This window comes from Gossypium hirsutum, chromosome D10 (assembly GCF_007990345.1).
Source record: "Gossypium hirsutum isolate 1008001.06 chromosome D10, Gossypium_hirsutum_v2.1, whole genome shotgun sequence".
Classification (NCBI taxonomy): domain Eukaryota; kingdom Viridiplantae; phylum Streptophyta; class Magnoliopsida; order Malvales; family Malvaceae; genus Gossypium; species Gossypium hirsutum.
The window spans coordinates 2,115,967-2,137,560 of record NC_053446.1 but is presented as its reverse complement, the minus strand read 5'-3'; the positions used below and the strand labels follow the sequence as shown (position 1 = coordinate 2,137,560).

The following is a 21,594-nucleotide window of genomic DNA, read 5'->3' as shown; positions in this document are numbered from 1 at the left end:
GCCTCGCTTGGCGTCGGCCCTGCATGTTACATAAATTAATAAAAGGGTAAACAACAAAAAAAATCATTTTTGTTTACCTCAGATTACATATTAGTCATTTATGTTTGAAATGTTACATTTTAGTCACTTACGTTATCGTTTTGTTACGAAGTGGTCACTCTACCCTTAAGCTCCGTTACCTCCCTAATGGCAGTCCTACGTGACAGTCCAAATGGGTTTTAAATGCTAATTTAGATGTCCTACGTGGTAGTCCAAATTAAATTTATTTAATTAAAAACTTATTTTCATCCTAACAACTGGACATTTAAGTTGGCATTTAAAACCCATTTGGACTGCCATGTAGAACTGCCGTTAGGGAGGTAACAGAGTTTAATAGTAGAGTACCACTTCGTAACAAAACGATAACGTAAGTCACTAAAACGTAACATTTCAAACATAAGTGACTAAAATGTAATATGAGGCAAATAAAAATGATTATTTTTGTAGTTTACCCCTAATAAATTATACAGTTTCACTTGGTGAGTGATGTTTATGCAACACCTAGCTCTCCACTCTTTTGAAGTATAAAAGGTATTGGTATAATTTTGAATTGCATCCTTCAACCTTACGTAACTTCAGAAGTAAGTCTATTTATTTTAATTTGTCGAAATTTGGTCATTTTATTTTATGAAAACTATAGAGCTGATTCGGTTCTCAGTAATCACGTGAATTTGAACTACTAATTTTGGCTAATTTAATGTAAAAAAAATGTTAAACTATTAATTTTTACTAATTTTTAATCATATAGATTGCTAAATTGTTTATTTCCAAGTCAACAATTTGATGGTAAGGTTTAACAAGCTTATCAGTTCAACTAACTTCTTAATTTTTATAAAGACATCCAGAAAATTAGAGTAGCAATGGCAAAAATAAATAAATAAATTGTTAATTGAGTGATAGCTCAACTGGCATGAGCATTGTTGTCAAGTTTAAGTCCTCTGAAGCGCATTATCATCTTATTTAAAAGTTGAGGAGAGGCTATAGGTAGTAAATCTTAAACTTTGAATCCTTAATCTCAAACTCGAACTTTGAACCCTAACCCCCGAATTCAAGACTAGAAAATTTAAAGTTTAGGTTTAGAGTTCAAAATTCTAGATAAAAAAAATTATCAAAATTATATGATAATAACATAAAAAAATTTCCAGAGGAATTCATAAAATGATTTTTAACTGGAATAGTGTGAAACCTAAGTGCGCCGCAATTCAGACAAGTTTAATGACTTAATTTTCCTGCATATGAAGACGTACGTAAATGGAAAATTTGCATGCCTCAAGAGACCAGTTCATATTATTCTTCATTTGGATTTTTTATGGCTATATACCCACAAACTATTTTACATCAACAGAAAGAATTGATTGTATGAAACAAAAATATCATCCATTTTCAATAGTTTAATATCACATCAGTAATTTTATTCTAAATTTTAATTTAGATTTGATTTTTTTAAAGATAAAAATACTAATATGACATAAAACTATTAGAAATTGGATACAAATGATGAGGTGTTACTGTTTTATACAATTGTTTCCTTTTATATCAATACATATATATTTTTTTTAAAATGAAGTTTTAAGAAATAATTTAATGGGTTTTTACCTATTATTTGAGATTATTATATATAGTTATATATATTCACATGTTTATTAAAAGTTGTGAATAAAGTTCAAAATTTTACAGTTAATGAAATTTAGTACTATAATAATATATAAATTCGAGGGTGAAGTAAGAATTTTTTTTTTAAAGACTAAGTGATATATTTTTACTATTGTATTGGCATATAAATTGAATTTAGTTGGGAATTAATTATAGGAGTCTTAAGTCATTAATGGCATAATTAGCTGCTAATTATAGGTTGAACCACGTGTAACACATAATGCTATATATGTATATATATATATTCGTAATTTACTATTCCCAAACAAATGAGATTTGACTATAACAAGTGAACTAACCTTTCGCATTTATGGACGCACGTAAATGGAAATTTTGCATGCTTCATCAAAAAACAAAAAAGAAAAACATATTATTCTTCATTTTTAGGGTTCATTGCTAAATTAATACAAAGAAAATAATGATTACAAGGGTCGAAGTCAAAAGAAAGTAGGTATGTATGCTTATGTCTTGTGATATATATATTTGGTTTATAGGAAAAATGGGTTTATAAAAATGAAGTAAGAAGTAAAGGATTTATCTATATAAATCTACAATTTTTTCACTTTTAAGGTGTAATTAATTAAATAATTGAAGGGTTTTTAGAAATGGGTATTAGCGAATCATATGATATATATAATTTAAAATTAAATTTATTTAATTTCATGTACTGATACATACAATTATACATTACTAATGTGAGTAATATTAACTAAAAAGACAAAAAAGAAATAGTAAATAAAAAGAAAGGAAGAAGAGGAATATTTTAATGCTTCCCTTTAGTCTAATTAAATATATATCTTTTACTATTATAAGAAGCTGCAATATTCCTAGGAGAGACTGTTTCAAATGGTGTATATATATATACATATTAAACGTGTTAGAAGGATTATACAAATAAAATAGGAAGAAAAGCATCAAGAGTCAAACTGGAAAATTCTAAATTTCTTAAATTGAAAATAAAAAAAATAAAATTTCACCCATTAAACCCATTTATTAGATCTTTTAAACCTTTATATATACACTTGAAAAATTCAAGTATTTTACCTTGTAAGCATTCACTTCAATCAATCTCTCTCGATCTTATAGCTTTCTTAGAAGTAACCATGCAGCAACGTTGTGCTTCATCAGCTGTGAACTTATGCCGCAAAATCCTTCAACCCCACCGAGTTGCCTCAGTCTGGCCGTCGCCGCCTCCACCGCCGCCGCCACCGCAGCCGCCACTTTGCGATATCTTCATCAACCACCGTGGGGTCGATACGAAGAGAACCATTGCGGGGTTGCTCCACGGCCATTTGTTCAGGTTGGGGTTGAGACCTTTCCTCGATAGCATGAATATGAAAGCCGGCGATAAGCTGTACGGTAAAATAGACCCGGCTATTCGGAGCTGTAAGCTCGGCGTGGCGATCATTTCGCCGAATTATTGCGATTCGTACTTTTGCTTACATGAGCTTGCGCTTTTGATGGAGTGTAAAAAAAGGGTTGTGCCCATATTTTACGACGTTAAACCGTCGCAACTTCGGGTGGTGGATTACGGGACCAGCTCGGCCGAGGAATTGGAAAGGTTTAGTTGGGCTCTCGAGGAAGCTAAATATACCGTTGGACTTACGTTCGATAGTTTACAAGGGTATGAAACACAACTTTTAATAATGTTGGGATAATTAAAAAACATGGAATTTCTGACATTTTTTTGTTTTGTTTTGTAATTAAAGGGACTGGTCGGGTTTCTTGAATTGTGCAACCGATGCTGTTATTAAGAACTTGGTGGAATTGGAAGATGCTAATTGAAGCAAGAAAAGTACATATATATTGTGCAGGGTCGTTAACAAGAATGAAGATATTTCATTATTTGTTAATCGCGTTAGCTTTTTTGTTTGGAGTAGATGAACTCTTTAATGGATTTGTTATTATCTCTAGTCAGAGTTTTTTCTCCCGATTCTGTGAAATCTAAGTGCTTGACCACTTACTAAGTTCAAATCCGCAAACACTCAAGTTCTTTTTGTAAATAGTCATGCATCACACATTTTGCCTTAGGCATCCGAATTGTATAAGGAGTTTGGAGACGATATCAAACCTATTGAAAAGTCCATCAACTTTGAAGGGATGATACTTCAAAAATCTCTCGGAAAACTTAAACCCCATTTTGTTAATGGTTTTTTTTTTCAAAATTTAATATTTTTCCTGTAGTAAACCCCCAAAAGTTTTACTCCAAATAAGTCGTAAATTTTTGTAAACCTTTTCCTGTTCTTTCTGTTGAATATTCTTTTGTAATATGGTCAAAATTCAATAAAATGGTTATTATTATTATTTGTTTGTTGGTTATTTGAGTAATCCATGGGTCTTCTCTATTTACACCATGGAAAGAAAGAGAAGCTTTTTTTTTATTAAAAAAAAAAAAGAAGAAGGAAAGAAAGAGAAGCTGAAAATGTGGAGACAGGGCAGGAAATTTCATTGATGAATCTGGGTTTATGCCAAGAAATTAATTTAAGTTTATAAATATATAAAGAGGTAATTGGGGATTTATTTTCCTGCTAGAAAATTTCTAGGAGGTTTCATCAATCCATACTACACAGCACTAATTTTCATGAATTTCTATCGAAGTTTTTCTTTAGAAAATCTTATGGTTCCAACCTAAATTCTGGTCCATTGGTGGAGTTTCAAATTTTTTTACAATTTCTCTGGATTTAAATTCACTTTAATTTTTTAATCGATATAATTAACAATAGAAATGAATCAAATTTTTAACAGAATGATCAGTTTACTCTTTAAACTAACATACATGGATTAATTTATCTATTTTTTAAATAGAGGAGATAAACTATAATCTGATTCCTAATAAGGGACCTCCCTAATATTTTTACCTATTTAACAATTGATTGGACCATATTTTAACTGTGATGGCATTATAAAATTAGAGGATCCAAATCATGCCAAATCATAATATAGGGACTAAATCCCAAATTTGAACATAGTAGATAGCCAAAATCACAATTTGACCTTGTTCTTGACTAAGAAATATTTGACTATATACAAAGCTGCCTAAAACTGATATATATATATGCATTGAAGTAAAACCATCCCCATGTGAAAGTCAACTGTCGACACACGTAAGCTTTGGTATTTGACTCTTAATTAAAAGTGGTTGCTTGTAAGATTTATGATAGCTTAATAATATAAAAAATTATAGTGAAATTAATTTGCAATTAAGTTCTAGTAAGTTTTTGTTTGTGCATAAATTACTTAAATATTAGATTTAACCCTTTATTTATTTAATATTAGATTACGTCAAACTTATTATACAAGTGAAAAAATACATGTAATAAATATATTGAAAACTATGGTGTTTTAAGTTCAAATCGTATTATGAGAGTCAAGGGCAAAGTTAGAAAATTTTTTAGGGGGTCAAAATCAAATTGTATATTTTTATGGTAGTAAAAATATAATTTTACCATTTTAATAGTCTATATCTTTATGATTTTTAAAAGATTAAATCAATTTTTTATCATTTGGGGGCAAAGTGTAATTTTACCATTACAAATTTAAAATTTTAAGAGGCCTACATGGAAAATTTCCATTTTAGAGAAGACTGGGCCCTGCCAGCCCCTTGCCACCGATGAGAGTGTTTTTTTTTTTGAAAACAATAATCAGATTGGATTTTATTTAAGAAACAGGAAAAAACAGGCCTTAACTCATAGCCCAGAAAAACAATGGCCTAGAAACAAACCAGAGACCTAATAAACAAAAGCCCAAAAAGAGAAAAAATTAAACAATAAATGAACGGAAAAATTCTAGAAAAACTAAACAATAAAGTTCTGTAAAACGCATTCATTATTTATCACTATTCCCAATCTGAAAACGCTTTGGAAAAATCGTCTTTTCTTATCATCTGACATTACTTGTTAAAGACTATTCCAGATTCCCAAGGAGAGCTTCTTAGCCGAGCCTATTGATTATCCACTCTAACCTCTCCATTTTCCATCTTCAACCTTCTATTTCCTTCAATCTGGTTCTCTCACACTATCCATCTCCTTCAATTTTTCTGCATATTCGGGGACTCTTCCTATGAGGTAAACTTCCTTCTTGCTTTTCATTGTTTCGATTGCAATGAAATGTGCTAGACGATTTGCTGTTCTTGGAGTATATTCAAAACTGTATTTTTGAGTTTTAAGCGAGATCTGTTGAATATCATGTATATACGCCCCTATCAATGACTTATCTTGGCTCTTTGTTCTGCACTTCTTGATTATTGTTAATGAATCCCCTTCAATGATAATGTTTCCCCATTTCATGTCCATGCCGAGTTGAGTTGCACTTCTACACGCGATTGCCTCAGCAACAAAGGCTGAGGCGACTTGATTGTGGATTTCCGAGCATGCCAAGAGAACCTTTCCTTCGCTGTTCCTGGCCACAATTCCGAGTGCCGCATGAGAAGATCTCACATCATATGCAGCATCAAAGTTGATCTTCACAAACTGATCAGGTGGGTGCTTCCATTTACTGACAACTGGAAAAACTTTTGGCCTTCTCGTTTCGATCTCATTTAATTCAAGAATATAACTGTGGACAAAGTTTACTATCTCTTTTCCAGATTTACTAACCTTTTTATGCACTCTTGCGTTTCTATCTCCCCAGATTGCCCATAAAGTGCAGCAGAAAACCCTACACTGGACTGGATTACTCTGTTCAAAGACCCAGACTAGCCACTCTGGGAACTCCAAATTATATTCAGACAGAAAAATCTGGCATGCTAATTCTCCCCATACTGATACTGAAACCGGGCATTCTCTAAATAAGTGATTCATCGTCTGTGTCCCACTCCCACACCTCGGGCAGATTGTAATGTTTGTCAATCTTCTTTGTTGCATGTTTGCCCGTAAAGGAAGATAGTTCCATGTTACTTTCCATACTGTTATTTTTATTTTTGAAGGTAGGTTAAGTAGCCATAGTTTTTTATAGAAGCTCTTGTAGTCGGTTTGTAACTCATAAGCTCTAGGATCTTCATCCAAACTTTGTAATAGTTTATAGGCACTACGAACTGCATACTCACCCGAAGGCTCACCGCTCCATGCCAGAAGATCATCGTGAGGCTCAACTGCATAGGGGTGTGCATAATTCGGGTAAAACCGAAAAAATTCGGTTAACCGACCGAATTCTGTTAATCGGTCGGTTAACTGAATTTTTTCGGTCGGGGGTCGGTTAATTTTTTTATGATTTTTTGGTTAACGGTTAATTCGGTTCGAAACCGGTCGGTTAACCGAAAATTTTCGGTTAACCGAAAAAATTAATAAATAAAATTATCCAACCCAACCCAAACTCAATTACCCAACTCAATAAAACTAAAATTAAAGTTTACCCAATTATCCAAGTTAATAAAACTAAAACTAAAACTAAAAGACAACTCAATTTACTAAAGTCTAAAACTCAATTTACTTTAATAATTTATAAATTTTTTAAATTTTAAAAATAAAAAATAAAAAAATTTGGGTATTTTTCGGTAATTCGGTTAATTCGGGTAATTCAGGTAATTCGAGTAATTTTTAACAAAAAATAAAAAATATATAATTTTCGGTTAACCGACCTTATTAACCGAAAAAATTTCGGTTCGGTTAAATTTTTTTTTTAAAAAAATTGGTTCGGTTAACAGTTAAAATTTTTGGAAGGTCGGTTAATTCGGTTATAGTAATTTCGAGTCGGTTAACCGGTCGGTTAACCGAATGAACACCCTACAACTGCCAATGCGAAGAATCCTATCAGCTACTTCTTCTGGAAAGGTAGACTCAATCAACTCTTTTTTCCACAGTCTACTATTAGTGTTAATTAACTCAGCAACTTTAACATCACTCAAATTATAAACTAAAGATGATAATCTGGTGAAACTTAAATCAGGAATCCAAACATCATTTACAACTGATATATTTGTACCCCTTCCCACCTTCCAATACAGTCCCTTCTCTAAAAAGCCTTTCGTAGCCCATATACTCTTCCATGCATACGAATAGTTGTATTTCAAACGCGAATCAAAAAAATTTTCACTCAGGAAAATATTTTGCTTTTAAAACTTGCGCAACCAAAGAGTTTGGATTATTCAAAATTCTCCATCTTTGCTTAGCTAGAAGTGAGACGTTAAATTGTGCCATGTTCCTAAAACCCATTCCCCCTTATTCCTTAGATCGGCATAAATACTTTCACTGACACCAATGGATACCCTTTTTCCCATGTGCTTTCTGCCACCAGAAATTAGCAAAAATGCTTTCAAACTCCCCACAAAGAGATTTTGGTAAAAGAAAACAGGACATAGCATAGGTTGGGATAGCTTGAAGTACTGATTTTATGAAAACTTCCTTTCCCCCTTGTGAATTCTAGACTTCCTTTAATTCTAGACTGAATCTTCTCTCTTAGATTTTGAAAGGACTCCTTCTTCCGTCTGCCAATTATATTAGGAAGGCCTAGGTACTTTTCCATATTTGTTGATCTTCTTATCCCTAATATTGTTAAGACTTCGCTTTCCTTCTCTTTTGATGTGTTCGAACTATAGAAAATAGTAGATTTATCAAAATTGACACATTGACCTGAACACCTTTCGTACTCCTGTAGGATTCCCTTTAAAATTCTCGCCCCCTATTCGATGCTTCCCCGAACAGTATACAATCGTCTGTAAAAAGGAGTTGTGAAATCTCCGGGCCTCTCGTACTAACCTTTGCACCTTTCATCAGACCTTCCTTCATTTTCCAAACGCATTAAGGATGAAAGACCCTCACTACAAAATAAAAAAAGAAAAGGACTAAGGGGATCTCCTTGACGTAAACCCCTAGTCAATTGAAAAATTCTTCCTCTTTCCCTATTTGTATTCACTGCAAAAGACGTTGTACTAATACATTTCATGATTAACTCCACCCATTCCCCTACAAAGCCCATTTTCAACATTACTTCTTTAAGAAAAACCCACTCAACTCTATCATAGGCTTTGCTCATATCGAGCTTGACTGCCATATATCCCTTTTTCCCTGTTCGCTTATTCCGAAAAGTATGTAAAATCTCATGAGCCAAAAGCACATTATCTGAAATCAATCTGCCTGGGACAAATGCACTCTGAGCTTCATCAATACATTTCTCAATTACTCCTTGAAGTCGATTAGCAATTGTTTTTGCCACCATTTTATAAAGGACCGAACACAAACTTATAGGTCTAAAATTGGCCAGACTTGTAGGATTTGGGATTTTTGGAATCAACACAATTTCTGTTTGGTTGATAGAATCTAGATTCTGGTTACAATTTCAAATTCCCAAACAAAACTTCGTAACCTCCTTCCCTACTATGTGCCAAAATTTTTGAAAAAATATAGGACGGAAATCGTCAGGTCCTGGTGCTTTAGTAGGCCCTATTCCCTTTAAAGCTGAATGCCTCTTCAGAATAAGCTAATAGTAATGCCCGATTAACATCTGGAGAGATACAATTTTCAATGCCATTTAAGAGATATGATAGATTCCCAACTCCAGTTGATGTGAATAACTTTTGAAAAAATGAGGTAGCAGTTTCGTTGATCAGACTTGACTCAGTAATCTCTCTTCCTCCTTCAATCTCCAGCCGAGAAATCGTATTAATACGCCTTCTGGAGGAGTCAAACTTATGGAAAAAGGCCGAATTCTTATCACCTACTTTAAGCCAATTTGCTCTAGCCCTTTGCTCCCAGTAGAGTTCATTTTTATCAATTTCCATATTTAGAAAAACCCATGTGTCAATAATTTTGCTTAGTGTATCATCGTCCCTCTCCTCCTCCATTAAGATATCAAGATCCTTTGTGAGCTTTTTCTTTGATCTGTCTCCCATTTTTGATTAATCTAGCCCATGCCAATAGATCAGATTGTAATCTTTTGAGTTTCTCCGTTATTGTGTTTGCCGATGATCCCCATGATGCCTTAATTTTTTCTTCCAATGTTTCTTCCATGATCCACCATGCTTCAAATTTGAAATTTAAATTTCCCCTGTGAGAGTTTTCGCTATTTGTGTTTAGAAGAAGAGGGCAATGATCAGACATTGACTGAGGTAAATGTTGAATATAACTCGTTGGGAAAAGTTGCCACCATTTATCATTCACAACTCCCCTGTCAAGTCTTTCCCTTATCTGTTTCAGGCAAGTTACCTCTTTCCCATGTAAACCAAGCCCCTGAATATCCCATGTCTTCTAACTGACATTCTTCAAGAGTCTCACAGAATGCCTCAATTCTTTTCTCCTCCATTGGTGCCCCTCACTTCTTTTCAAAAGAATACATAATTTCGTTGAAGTCCCCACTCACCAACCATGGATGAATTTTATCTTCCCCCATTTTTTTCACCAAATTCCACGAAGCACTTTTGTTGTAAGCGTAAGGTATACCAGAGAAACCTGTAAACCTCCATTCTTTTTTATCCCTTGCTTCTTTGAACATGACATCAATGTGATTTTTAGAGAAACTCCTTAGAGCCACTTCTATACCATCTTTCCAGGCTAAACATAGACCACCTCGCGATCCCTCTGCTTCAACGTCAATCTCATTCAGATATTCACAACTCCTTCTAACTTAATCCATACGTTGCTTATCAATTTTTGTCTCCATTAAGAAGACCATGTGGGGATTATACTGCTGTAAAAAGTACCGCAGCCTTCTCACTGCCTGTGAACTCCCCAATCCACTGACATTCCAGCTTATGCTTTTCATTGTATTCGGTCGGCTTACCTACTGGCAGCCGCTGATCCTATAAATTGTGGAGCATCTTCCTCTACCATAGTATCCAACGTTGCTTCAGATAGAACGTTCTCACGACCCTCTTTCCCTTGTTTCAATCTTTTTATCCTTTCATCATACACCAACCCCATACGGAAGCTATCAGTTTCTTCTTCGGGGGTTTTCCTCTTCCTTGTACCATTATCACTCTTCTCTTGATTCAACATGAAAATTTGAGCTCTTCTTTTCCAGCTTGTCTTCTTTGTAATATTTGAAAAATTAACCGTCTTATTTTGCTTTCATCCAGCTCGTCATCTTCTCTTATTATAGAAGCTTCCTCTTGCTTTTCAATGGGCTCTGCTTTCATCCAAACCGTATTATTCTCCTCCATAGATGTTATAAAATTGGTTGACAGCAACTCTGTACCCCCTGTATAGGAGCTCTAAACCCTCACCTTATTTGAAAAAGCGTTAAATTTCATATTCTCCTTCCCAATAAAATTCGATTCTGCTTTTAAGGCCAACGTGTAATTTGGATCTTTTTTTATTTTCTCTTTTTCAACAGGGTTTAGCACATGACATTCTTTGAGATTATGTTCGATTCTTCCACAGCCAAAACAAAACATAGGAAGTTTCTCATACTTAAAAGAAATCCACGATTTATTAAAATTTTCGGTTGAAACAAAAATACCTCTTCGTAAGGGTTTCCGCACATCTAAATTAATCTTCAATCGGCATAAATTCCCATTGATTTCAGATCTGATAGCCCCCCCAAACGTAACACCAATGGCATGTAGAAGATCATTCTTATCAAACTCTGGTAAACACGAACCTATTTTTATCCAAAACGGTGATGACGTCAGACGGATCTGAGCCCTCTCTATCCGTTTAGTTAACCTGTCAAACAGAATAACACTCTTTCGAAAAAACCATGGTCTCCCTTCCATAATTGCCTCCAGATCCTCATCTAGATCAAACTTCAACAAAAATAAATTCTGCCCTACAATCATAATCTCAAAGTTTTTCTTTGTCTTCCGTATACTTCTCATCTGCGCTTTAAAACTTTCAGGATTGTAAAACTTCTCTGTCCATATTGTACAAATCAGAGTCGGCTTGTCAGTTGGCACCACCATCGATTCCTTTACCGATAATTGAATAAGTTCTTCTGCTAAAAGGGAAATCTCATCCCTCCCCCCTCTATCATCACCACCACTTTCCTCCATCCCAAACTACAGAATCTACTGCACTCTCTAGGATTTTTCGACAAAGCACTCTTGGCGACCGAAGAGGTTTTAACAAAACGTGGCTAATTTAATTTGGAAAACACTGTTTTTTTTAATATTTATATAAAATTATGAGAAGATAAAATTATTCTTGTAATAATATTTATTATTTTATGAAAAATGAGTTTTTTTTTTGTCATTTCTCGAATGGATTGAAATTTGATTAATGGGTGACATAAGAACTTAACTAATAGTATCGATATTGAGGCTCACCGTGCTTATCTAGCATGCGCGTGTGTAAATTCTTAGATTTATCTAAATTTATTCTATTATAAGTCTGATTATCGATCCAAAAAAGAAAATCATGTAATTTCATGCTTATTAACCTAATATTAATAATAGTTTGTAATTTCATTCTACCCAGAAATTTCTCCCATTTCTTACCAATCAATGAAGCATAACGAGAAAAGAAATTACCGATTTATGTAGAAAAAGAAATTTAAACTTAAAATGTCAACGTTGACAAAATATTGAGTAATAGGAGAAGATATGTCGGCGTTGACTTTGAGGTTGAAAAATGAGTGAAGTAGAGGGTAAAATCAAGTCAAGTCCTTCGACCATGCAATTTAAGTAATTTCTGAGAAATGATGGCAACAGTTCCTGTGATTTGCATTAGCTTTTTCTATATTCCATTTTTAATTGCAGAAAAGGAGAAATAAAATAAATAAGAAAATCAAATTAGGATGTGATTATTTTAATTTCTAAACTTATTTCTGCTACTAACATAGTGTATATATACATAACATGCAAAGTGCAATATTTAATTAAAGGGTAAATATATTTTTTATACTTAAATTTAATTTTAATATTTAAATTGATATTTATATTTTTTTTATTCAAATTGATACTTGAAATTGGCTTTCACCTTACATTTTGATCTACTTTTTGTAATCTCATTAAAATTGGATGATGTGGATTGATTAAGTTGTATATGGATGGTCCATTAACTGATAATGTGACATGTGTGCTATGTGTTTGAACTTGATTGACTTATATTATTTAATTTTAAGAGGTTACAAAAATGAATTAAAATGTATGATAGAAGTCAAATTCGGGTATCGATTTAAAAAAATATATTATCAATTTGAACATTGAAGTCAAATTTAGATACCAAAAAGTATATTTACCCTTATTGAAAAATTGTTCTTTGATTTTTGTTGATATGTTTTGGCTCAATAGAAAATCTTATGAGTTCATAAATCAAGGAGTATATAATATAAATTATGTAGGGTAAATTATAAAAATGGTCACTTTTGTTTGATTCGGATTATATTTTAGTCACTTATGTATTGAAATGCTACATTTTAGTCACTTACGTTATCATTTTGTTAAGAAGTGACCACTGTACTGTTAAACTCCGTTACCTCCCTAACAATAGTCTTACGTGGCAGTCCAAATGGGTTCTAAATGCCAACTTGGATGTCCATTTGTTGGGATGAAAATAGATTTTTAATTAAATAAATTTAATTTGGACTGCCACGTAGGACCACTGTTAGGGAGGTAACGGAGCTTAACGGTAGAGTAACCATTTCGTAACAAAATGATAACGTAAGTGACTAAAATATAACATTTTAAACATAATTAACTAAAATATAATCTGAGGCAAACAAAAGTAACTATTTTTGTAGTTTACCTAATTATGTATTGTCCTCAGTTGGGGTTTTGTTTTCCAACTTTGCTAACAGACTTAACGAGTTCATAGAGTGGAAGCACCTTAAAGTGTCATCGGTTGCGATTCAAAACCCGTGACCATTGCACAAAAAGCGTCTCATGGAGGTTAATTTATTAAATAGGACTCATTAGACCCATTTGAATTGGCTCGATTCGAAAAACAAGTGACAAAACCCATTTACTTGAAGCCTTAGTGGCTCAGTGAAACACTTATGATAAATTAGGTCTACCTCAGTAAATATAAAAAGTAATATTAGAAGATTGTAGGAGATTATAAAATGATAAGATTTGATTGTGTAATATTTTGAGATTATGTAAATCCCTTAATTGTAGATAGACTTTGATCATGTCTGTCAATGTAATTCAATTTGTACCATTAGTTTTGGGGGAGCTCAACTATAAATAGAGGCCTCCCCCGTCATTTGTAATCATCCATTTTATCTTATTCTTTGAATTAAAGAATATATTGAGAGCAATTTACTCAAGCACTTGGCATGCTTTGCTTTTTTGTGGCTATTATGTACTTTCGATTTTTTTTAGTTACTTTCGTTTTATAAATCGCCTAAGGTACAGGCCCTAGCCTCTATAAAATGGGGAATTATGCTTTAAGCCCTCAAATTTTATAAAATTATAAGTTAATAAATGGTAAAATTATAGTTTGACCTCCCACAAAAATGATAAAAATGTGGATTTAATCCTTCTGAAAACTATACAAATACATAATAAATATACAACTGTGAAATTGCTTGCAGTGCCTTGACAAACGAGAACCGTAAAATTGAAGAGTTTCTCGATGCCATAAGTCATGGAGCCAAGTCCAACTGCATGCAAACCCTTCGATTTCACACGGTTTTATATTTTCAGGCACTACAAAACATTCCCATTATTTGAACCTATCAGAGCTCTCGACAAAACTTTGATTATTGAAAATCCTATCCCTCAAAATTTTCCAAATTCAAAAAAGTTCAAAATTTGAATATGAAAATTTATGAAAATATGAAGAAGAGTTAATTTTTTAACATTAATCTCATTATATGTTCTCATCAAATCTACTCTTTTTATACAATGTATAGAACTAGGCATAGCCCCTCCTCAACCCTTAAATAAGAGGATAATGCGTTTCAGCGCACTCGAATCCACATCCTATTGTACTGACAACAATACAAACGTCAATCGAACTAAAGTTAATTAAATGTGGAGACTTTATTTAGATGAATATTTCATAATAATGATTTTTATTTATTATTGGGAGTTTCTTTGACTCAAAATGTTGGACCATAATAATCCTGTCAAACATTATATTTACTTATTTAGGCCGGCAATAATTTTAAATTAGAGGCATTGATTAATTATCTATTTATTTTTTAATTAATACAGCTAGTTTTAGATTTCATTCACTAAATTAATTATCTATTGGTTTTTAATTAATTTTGTTAATACACACCTGACAGTCTCTATTCATTACTGTTACTTTGTCAGCTGTAATTTTGCGATCTTGGTTCACAAAAATGAAATAAAATATCTTACACGAGTACTGATCGTATCTGTTTTTTGATATAATGCCTAGAATTATTCATAGTTCCTCTCCAATTTATAAATATGAGGATAATGTGCTTCAGCACACTCGAACCCATGTCCTCCTACATTAGCAACAATGTTCATGCTCATCGAACTAAAACTCAACCGACTTTAATATAAATAATTTAAAAATGTGGAATACGATCGATTTTAATAAATTTTTTCCATTGTCTGATTACAATAATTTTAGGTTATAAGAAAAAAAATTGTTATAAAAATCCTTGAGTATATTTTTTAAATTTATGTAATATTTTTTTCCTCAAGAGTGATAACTATGGTTGAAGATATGAAAATCTCATTAAAAAGGAAAAAAAATCTTAATTTATAATGATTTGAATAAAATATGAAAGTAAAATTTATAAAATATTAATCATATAAAAACTATAAAAATATATAAAATTATTTGAGTTTTACATCAACATAAGTGAATCACTCTCGTAAAATTATTATTCTTGATTAGATTTCTAATTATTCACTTCAATGATATATTCATGAATACGTTCACAAAAATATAACATATTTGTTTAATCTTCATCGACAAGTTCATTTATGTAAAACAAGCAAACACAAACTTATATAGTTTTAAACAAACAAGCGAACGAGACCTTCTCACTATGATGAATTATGTTGGTAAAAAGAGTTTTTTGGTCCCTTTTAATTTTGATATTGAACAAATTGGTACCTCTAAAAAATCAGAGCAATTGAATCTTGTTAATTTCAAAAGTGAGCAACTAAAGATAATTAATCACGACGTTGATATTTCTTATCAATTGTACATATTTTTATTGGTATAATAACAAATTTAGCTCTTAGAGTTTACGCATCCTGTTAATTTTTCCTTAATTTAATAAATTGAACGTAAATTATTTATATATAATGTCAATATTTTCACAAAAATATATAAATATGGAAGGAAAAATAATTTATTATATCGATAAAAATTGTATACAATTGATAAAAACATTATCACTATAATTTTTTTATAGAAAATATTGTAATTAATTATTCTTAATTATTAACTTATAAAATTGACAATGATTAAATTGATCTATTTTTTTTAGAGGAACCAATTTACTTAATATCAAAATTAAGAGAAATCAAAGAGGTAATTTTTCCAATTATATTTAAATTATTTTTGAATTTATTTGTACTTAAATCCTTTGTTATATCCTCTAGTTTGCCTCCAAATATTTTCATTTACTACCCTATCCCTGCCTTACTTTGGTTTTATTCGAGATCAAAGTTTTTAGAATAGGATTGGTGATCAAATCGATTAAATTATTGATTTGTTAGTCTAATCAATCTGTTTAGTTTTATTAAATAAATCATTAAAAATTATAAAAATTAAAATTAAAATTAAAATATAGATCATCTATCTAATTTAACCTATCTATATTGTCTCCCGAATCAATTAATTTAATACCTTTCTCCGGGCCATAAATCCGGTTCAAAAGGTTAGAACGGTCCCACAAAATCTAGTTTAGCTGTAAAAGCAAAGATCATAATTAAGAAGATTGTGCCCCAACCGACAACCCAAACCAGACAGCCACCTCATGCATGCCCTGTTTAAAGGACTGTCCTCTTCCCATCTCCATTTCCCCATTTCTTCTCCACCTTTTTAATTCAATCTCTCCATTTTTCATTTCCCATCATCCATCTTTACCCCTCTCTCTATACAGTATGGGATTGACAATGCCCTTCCTTTTTGCCTCTCTTTTTCACCTACTATGGCATGTCCACCAAGTGACTGCATCAAGTCCAGTGAACTCCACTCACAGAAGCCAACAAGCTTACACTCATTCCCTTCTTGCCAATGGGGTTGCTCGTACCCCTCCAATGGGGTATCAATTCTTTCACTTTTCTTTTTAAAGCCTTCATATTTTATAAAAAAAAAGGTGATTAATTTTATCATTGTTTGCAGGTGGAATAGCTGGAATCACTTTCATTGTGATATAGACGAGAAGACTATAAAAAGTACTGGTAAGCTTCTTAGCTTACTCTAATTATTTATATATAGTCATTTTCATTTTAATTAAATAAAACCCAGAATTTGCATTTAAGTACTTGCTAAGATTTTCAACTTCAAATACCCAAAATTTTAAAACTTGCGCTTGAGCATTAATTAAATTCAATATTGGAGTTGGATCATGCATGCTTATCCATTAATTTGATTGGTATAGTAGAATCAACAGATGCTTTAACCACCGCCATCACCATGCAGTTTCCAGCCTTCAAATCTAATTTATACTTCCATTTTCTTAGTTTTTTGACTTTGAATATTCCAACAGTAGATAATTTCATAATACCCTTTTATAAACAGTGTTTCAGTGTTCTTTCTATTACAGTAATTAATTCTGGTTTGAAATGCTTGACACGACTGAAAAATGCCCATGAATTGCCTGCACACTTGTTTATTAGGATCTGAATCAGTCCAATCAAGAAATTCTTGAAATTTAATTACAGATTTGATAAGTTTCCTTATATTATGTTTGAAATGAAGACCCTAATTTTTATTAAATAAAACCCAGAATTTGTATTCAAGTACTTGCTAAGATTTTCAACTTCAAAAACCCAAAATTTTAAAACTTGCAGTTGAGCATTAATTAAATTCAATATTGGACTTGGATCATGCATGCTTATTCGTTAATTTGATTGGTATTTTGTTGCTGAAAAATAGTGAATAGAATCAACTGATGCTTGAGACCACCATCATCACCACTACGCTGTTTACAGCCTTTAAATCTAATTTATACTTTTCGTTTTGTTTTTTTGACTTTGAATATTCCTCAGTGTTCTTTCTATTACAGTAATTAATTAGGGTTTGAAACTTTGGATGACTTTGCTATTTGCATGGTTAGCCGGTTTCAAGTTGATTGGCACAAGGTACAGGGTTTGATCCCCGTAATATAATTGTTTGCTTGTAATAAAAATAAAATATTCATGCTTAAAAGTGAATGAACATATCCATGAATTCTATACTTAACACTTCTTTATTAGGGTTCTGAATTAGTCCAACACATAGATGTTTGAAATGAAGACCCTTAATTCTTTACTTTCCTTGAATAAGGACCATGTAAATTATTCAATGCATTTAAAAGTTGGTGAATTTTTGTCTGCATTTAGTTTTTGATACACTGACTTTGAATTTCAAATTCTTTCATCATTTGGTTGTTGGGGTTATTTATTTATTGTTTTCTAAAAATCTTGTGTGATGATCCCTTGCTGTCGATTTGTTAGTTGACATAGTGAATTTTGCCCTATGTTACTCGGACTTGGGTGTGAGTGTCAAAAATGGGTATGTATTTAACACGAGTATCGTTAGACTTTTCAAAGGTTTTCCATGTAATATACATATATCAAACACGAGTGCTTCAAGAAAAATGAAGAGTATGAGCAACATAGCATTGTGTGACCGCTTGCTGTCAATTGTCAGTTGACATAGTTAATTTTGCCCTTACGTTACTCTGACTCTGGTGTAAGTGTCAAATATGGGTTTGTATTTAACGAGAGTATCATCAGGCTTTTCAAAGGTTTTCTATGTAATATCCATGTGTCCGACACGAGTGCTTCAAGAAAAATGAAGAGTCTGAGCAACTTATCATTGTGTGATCCCTAGCTGTCAATTGTTAGTTGGCATAGTGAATTTTGCCCTATGTTATTCGGACTTGGGTGTGAGTGTCAAATATGGGTGTGCATTTGACACGAATATCGTAAGAATTTTCATTTTTCAAAGGTTTTCCATGTAATATCCATCTGTCAAACACTGGTGCTTCAAGAAAAATGAAGAGTCCGAACAACATAGATTTTGCCTCTGCATTCTATTACTGTTTTAATGAACTTTAAGGGGACAACTGAACTATTTCCTCTGTTTTTCTTTGACAATCTTGAACTTGCTGGAAATATGGAATTCGGTTTATGTTATGAACTTAGGATTCAAACCGAATAAAATCGAAACACGTAAGTGTTTCAAGAATGTTAATTTTGACATTCTTTTATGACTACCCCCCCTGCCAAGAACAGCGGATGCTATTGTTTCAACCGGTTTGGCAAGACTCGGATACAAGTATGTAAATCTCGGTATGAATCCAAAACAAGTTTTTTTCTTCTTTATGCTTTAATGGTGATTGCATGAGTTTTCACTATTTTCCTTATCGGTTATACGAAAGCAGATGATTGTTGGGCCGAGGGAGAAAGAGACAACGCGGGTAATTTAAGGGCCAAAGCCTCTACATTTCCTTCCGGCATTAAAGCCCTTGCAGATTATGTTCATTCCAAAGGCTTGAAACTTGGAATATATGCTGATGCGGGGTAAATGAAAACGTGTACAAATTTTATATTTTGGTCAGCTTACAAAATAAATAATAGTTGAACCGTTTGAACATTTGGAAACCTTGTTTGATCTCCGCAGTAAAAGAACCTGCAGTAACAAAATGCCGGGCTCACTCGGGCATGAATATCAAGATGCAAGAACTTTTGCTGAATGGGTTCGTATCTTTACATTTGCAACTATAGAATTTGCTTAAAATGCAGGATTCAGGCCAATAGTGTGGTTATTTTCGCAGGGGGTCGATTACTTAAAGTACGACAACTGCTATAATGACGGTTCGAAACCTCAAACGAGGTAGTCTCATTCATCACTCGAGTTTATTACAAAGTTAAAGAACATTTGATGTTATGTGACAGACATGTAATTTTGTTTTGTGAAAAGATATGCTGCGATGAGTCGTGCATTAAGAAATGCTGGTAGGCCGATCCTTTTCTCTTTATGTGAATGGTATGTCATATGTGCATATGAAGTTTATGTCATCAGCTTTTTGCAAAATTTTAAGAACTGTAATTTTGTAGGGGACAAGAGGATCCGGCAAAATGGGCCGGTTCTTATGGCCATACTTGGAGGACTGCCGGGGATATCAACGATACATGGGCAAGGTTCGTTCACATATACATAAACTGGTTGACCGTTTATGATTCTCGATGAACCATTGAATTAGTTGTTTTCACAATTCATTTCTTTTTCTTTTTCTTTTTCTAGTATAACATCAATAGCAGATTCGAACAACATTTGGGGGAGATATGCTGGTCCTGGCAGGTGGAATGGTAGCTGCAAATTTCTAACTTCTTGCATACAGACAGACAGACAGACACACATGCATACACACGCACACGCGCAAGTTATAGTGATGTTATAGTACAGTCGCGCGAGCGCGCGCGCACACACACACACACACATACATACATGCACATGCAAGTTATAGTGATGTTAAAGTGATATTTCATTAATTTAAGCCATAATTTAAAATTCACACAAGATCCCGACATGCTGGAAGTGGGAAATGGAGGGATGAACATCGAGGAATACCGGTCTCATTTCAGTATATGGGCTCTTATGAAGGTATCTGTCTCTCAATTCCTCCTTGTACACATAAACCCCTAGTGATCACATACTAAAAAATTCTTTTCATCACCAGGCTCCTCTCCTAATTGGATGCGATGTTCGATCTGCGAGCAAAGAGACTCTAACCATTCTTGGAAACAAGGAAGTGATTGATGTTAACCAAGACTCCCTAGGAGTTCAAGGGAGGAAAATACGATCCAATGGAGGCCTAGAGGTAAACCGTTTCGAGCACACAACTTGATCACACTTTCGGATTTCCTCATAAAAAATCTACACAGGTATGGGCAGGGCCTTTATCAGGGAAAAGGGTGGTGGTGGTGTTATGGAATAGAAGCCAAGCTAGGGCAATCATATCAGTAAAATGGAGGGAAATCGGACTCTCCCCGTCCACTCTGGTTGCCATTCGAGACTTATGGAAAGTACGATTTAGTCCTTTTCAATGGTTTGAACTTTAAACTAATGGATTATTGACATGTTCTTTTGTGATGTTTTTATTGCAGCACTCATTTGTTTCAATGAATAAGCGTTATAGAATGGGTGCATATGTTGCTGGACATGCTTGCAAGATGTATATTATGACACCAGTTAGAGGCTGAAGGAGAGAAGCTCTTAAATACATTAAGTTTTTTTTTCTTCAAAGAATTTAATCTCAGAAAAAATCTTAAATGTTCAAAGATATATATATATAATTTCTTGATGTATCATGATTTTAGGGCTTGGATCATTGTTTCTTGCTTCAAAATTGCAACTTCTGGCTTTGAATTATGTAATTTTGTTTTGGTGTAATTGTGATTTTAGTCCCTCTACTATGCTGAAACTTTACGTTTGATCTTCCACTTTAATTTGATACAATTTGATCCTCTCTACTTATGTAATGTTATTAGTAGGTTCAAATTGATAACATTGTTAATCGTTAAAATAATTTTGTGAAATTTTATTTAAATATAGTGTTAAACATTTAATTGACATATAAATTTATTATATCTAACAAAAAAATTTAACGGTTTTATTTATCAATTTAAACCTACTAATAATTTTATAAAAATATAAATTATGTCATTGAAGTAGGTGGACTAAATTTAAATATTCAACATAATAGATAGATCAAAATTAATGTTATCAATTTGAAACTAAAATTAAATTATGTCATTAAAGTAGAGATATTAAATTAAAAAGTATAGCATTATAGAAGGGTTAAAATCAAATTAGATCATTTTTTGTTTTCTCAGGATAAAGCCCAAATTTAATCAAAAACCTTTTCTGTTGATCAACACAA

At 32.7% G+C, this 21,594-nt stretch overlaps 2 protein-coding genes across 2 annotated transcripts; both read left to right on the top strand.

The window, feature by feature from the left end:
- Positions 1-2,795: 2,795 nt before the first annotated feature.
- LOC107900120 (TIR-only protein) lies at positions 2,796-3,718 on the top strand. The gene is made up of 2 exons (XM_016825827.2): positions 2,796-3,316; positions 3,402-3,718. Exons 1-2 carry the CDS (start codon positions 2,796-2,798, stop codon positions 3,475-3,477), a joined length of 597 nt encoding a protein of 198 aa, XP_016681316.1. The 3' UTR covers positions 3,478-3,718.
- Positions 3,719-16,407: 12,689 nt separating this feature from the next.
- On the top strand, positions 16,408-21,184 carry LOC107937743 (alpha-galactosidase). Its single transcript, XM_016870701.2, has 13 exons — positions 16,408-16,764; positions 16,845-16,903; positions 18,944-19,000; positions 19,093-19,231; positions 19,332-19,407; positions 19,486-19,544; positions 19,632-19,697; positions 19,769-19,852; positions 19,956-20,020; positions 20,233-20,315; positions 20,392-20,532; positions 20,597-20,737; positions 20,819-21,184. The coding sequence occupies exons 1-13, from the start codon at positions 16,481-16,483 to the stop codon at positions 20,912-20,914; spliced, it is 1,350 nt and encodes a 449-aa protein (XP_016726190.1). The 5' UTR covers positions 16,408-16,480; the 3' UTR covers positions 20,915-21,184.
- The last annotated feature ends 410 nt before the right edge of the window (positions 21,185-21,594 follow it).

Coding starts and splice junctions, on each gene's coding strand:
- LOC107900120 (XM_016825827.2), top strand. CDS start 2,796: ATGCAGCAACGTTGTGCTTCATCAGCTGTGAACTTATGCCGCAAAATC. Junction 3,317..3,401: donor ACGTTCGATAGTTTACAAGG/GTATGAAACACA, acceptor TTGTAATTAAAG/GGACTGGTCGGGTTTCTTGA.
- LOC107937743 (XM_016870701.2), top strand. CDS start 16,481: ATGCCCTGTTTAAAGGACTGTCCTCTTCCCATCTCCATTTCCCCATTT. Junction 19,545..19,631: donor GGTTCGAAACCTCAAACGAG/GTAGTCTCATTC, acceptor TTTTGTGAAAAG/ATATGCTGCGATGAGTCGTG. Junction 20,533..20,596: donor GATCCAATGGAGGCCTAGAG/GTAAACCGTTTC, acceptor AAATCTACACAG/GTATGGGCAGGGCCTTTATC.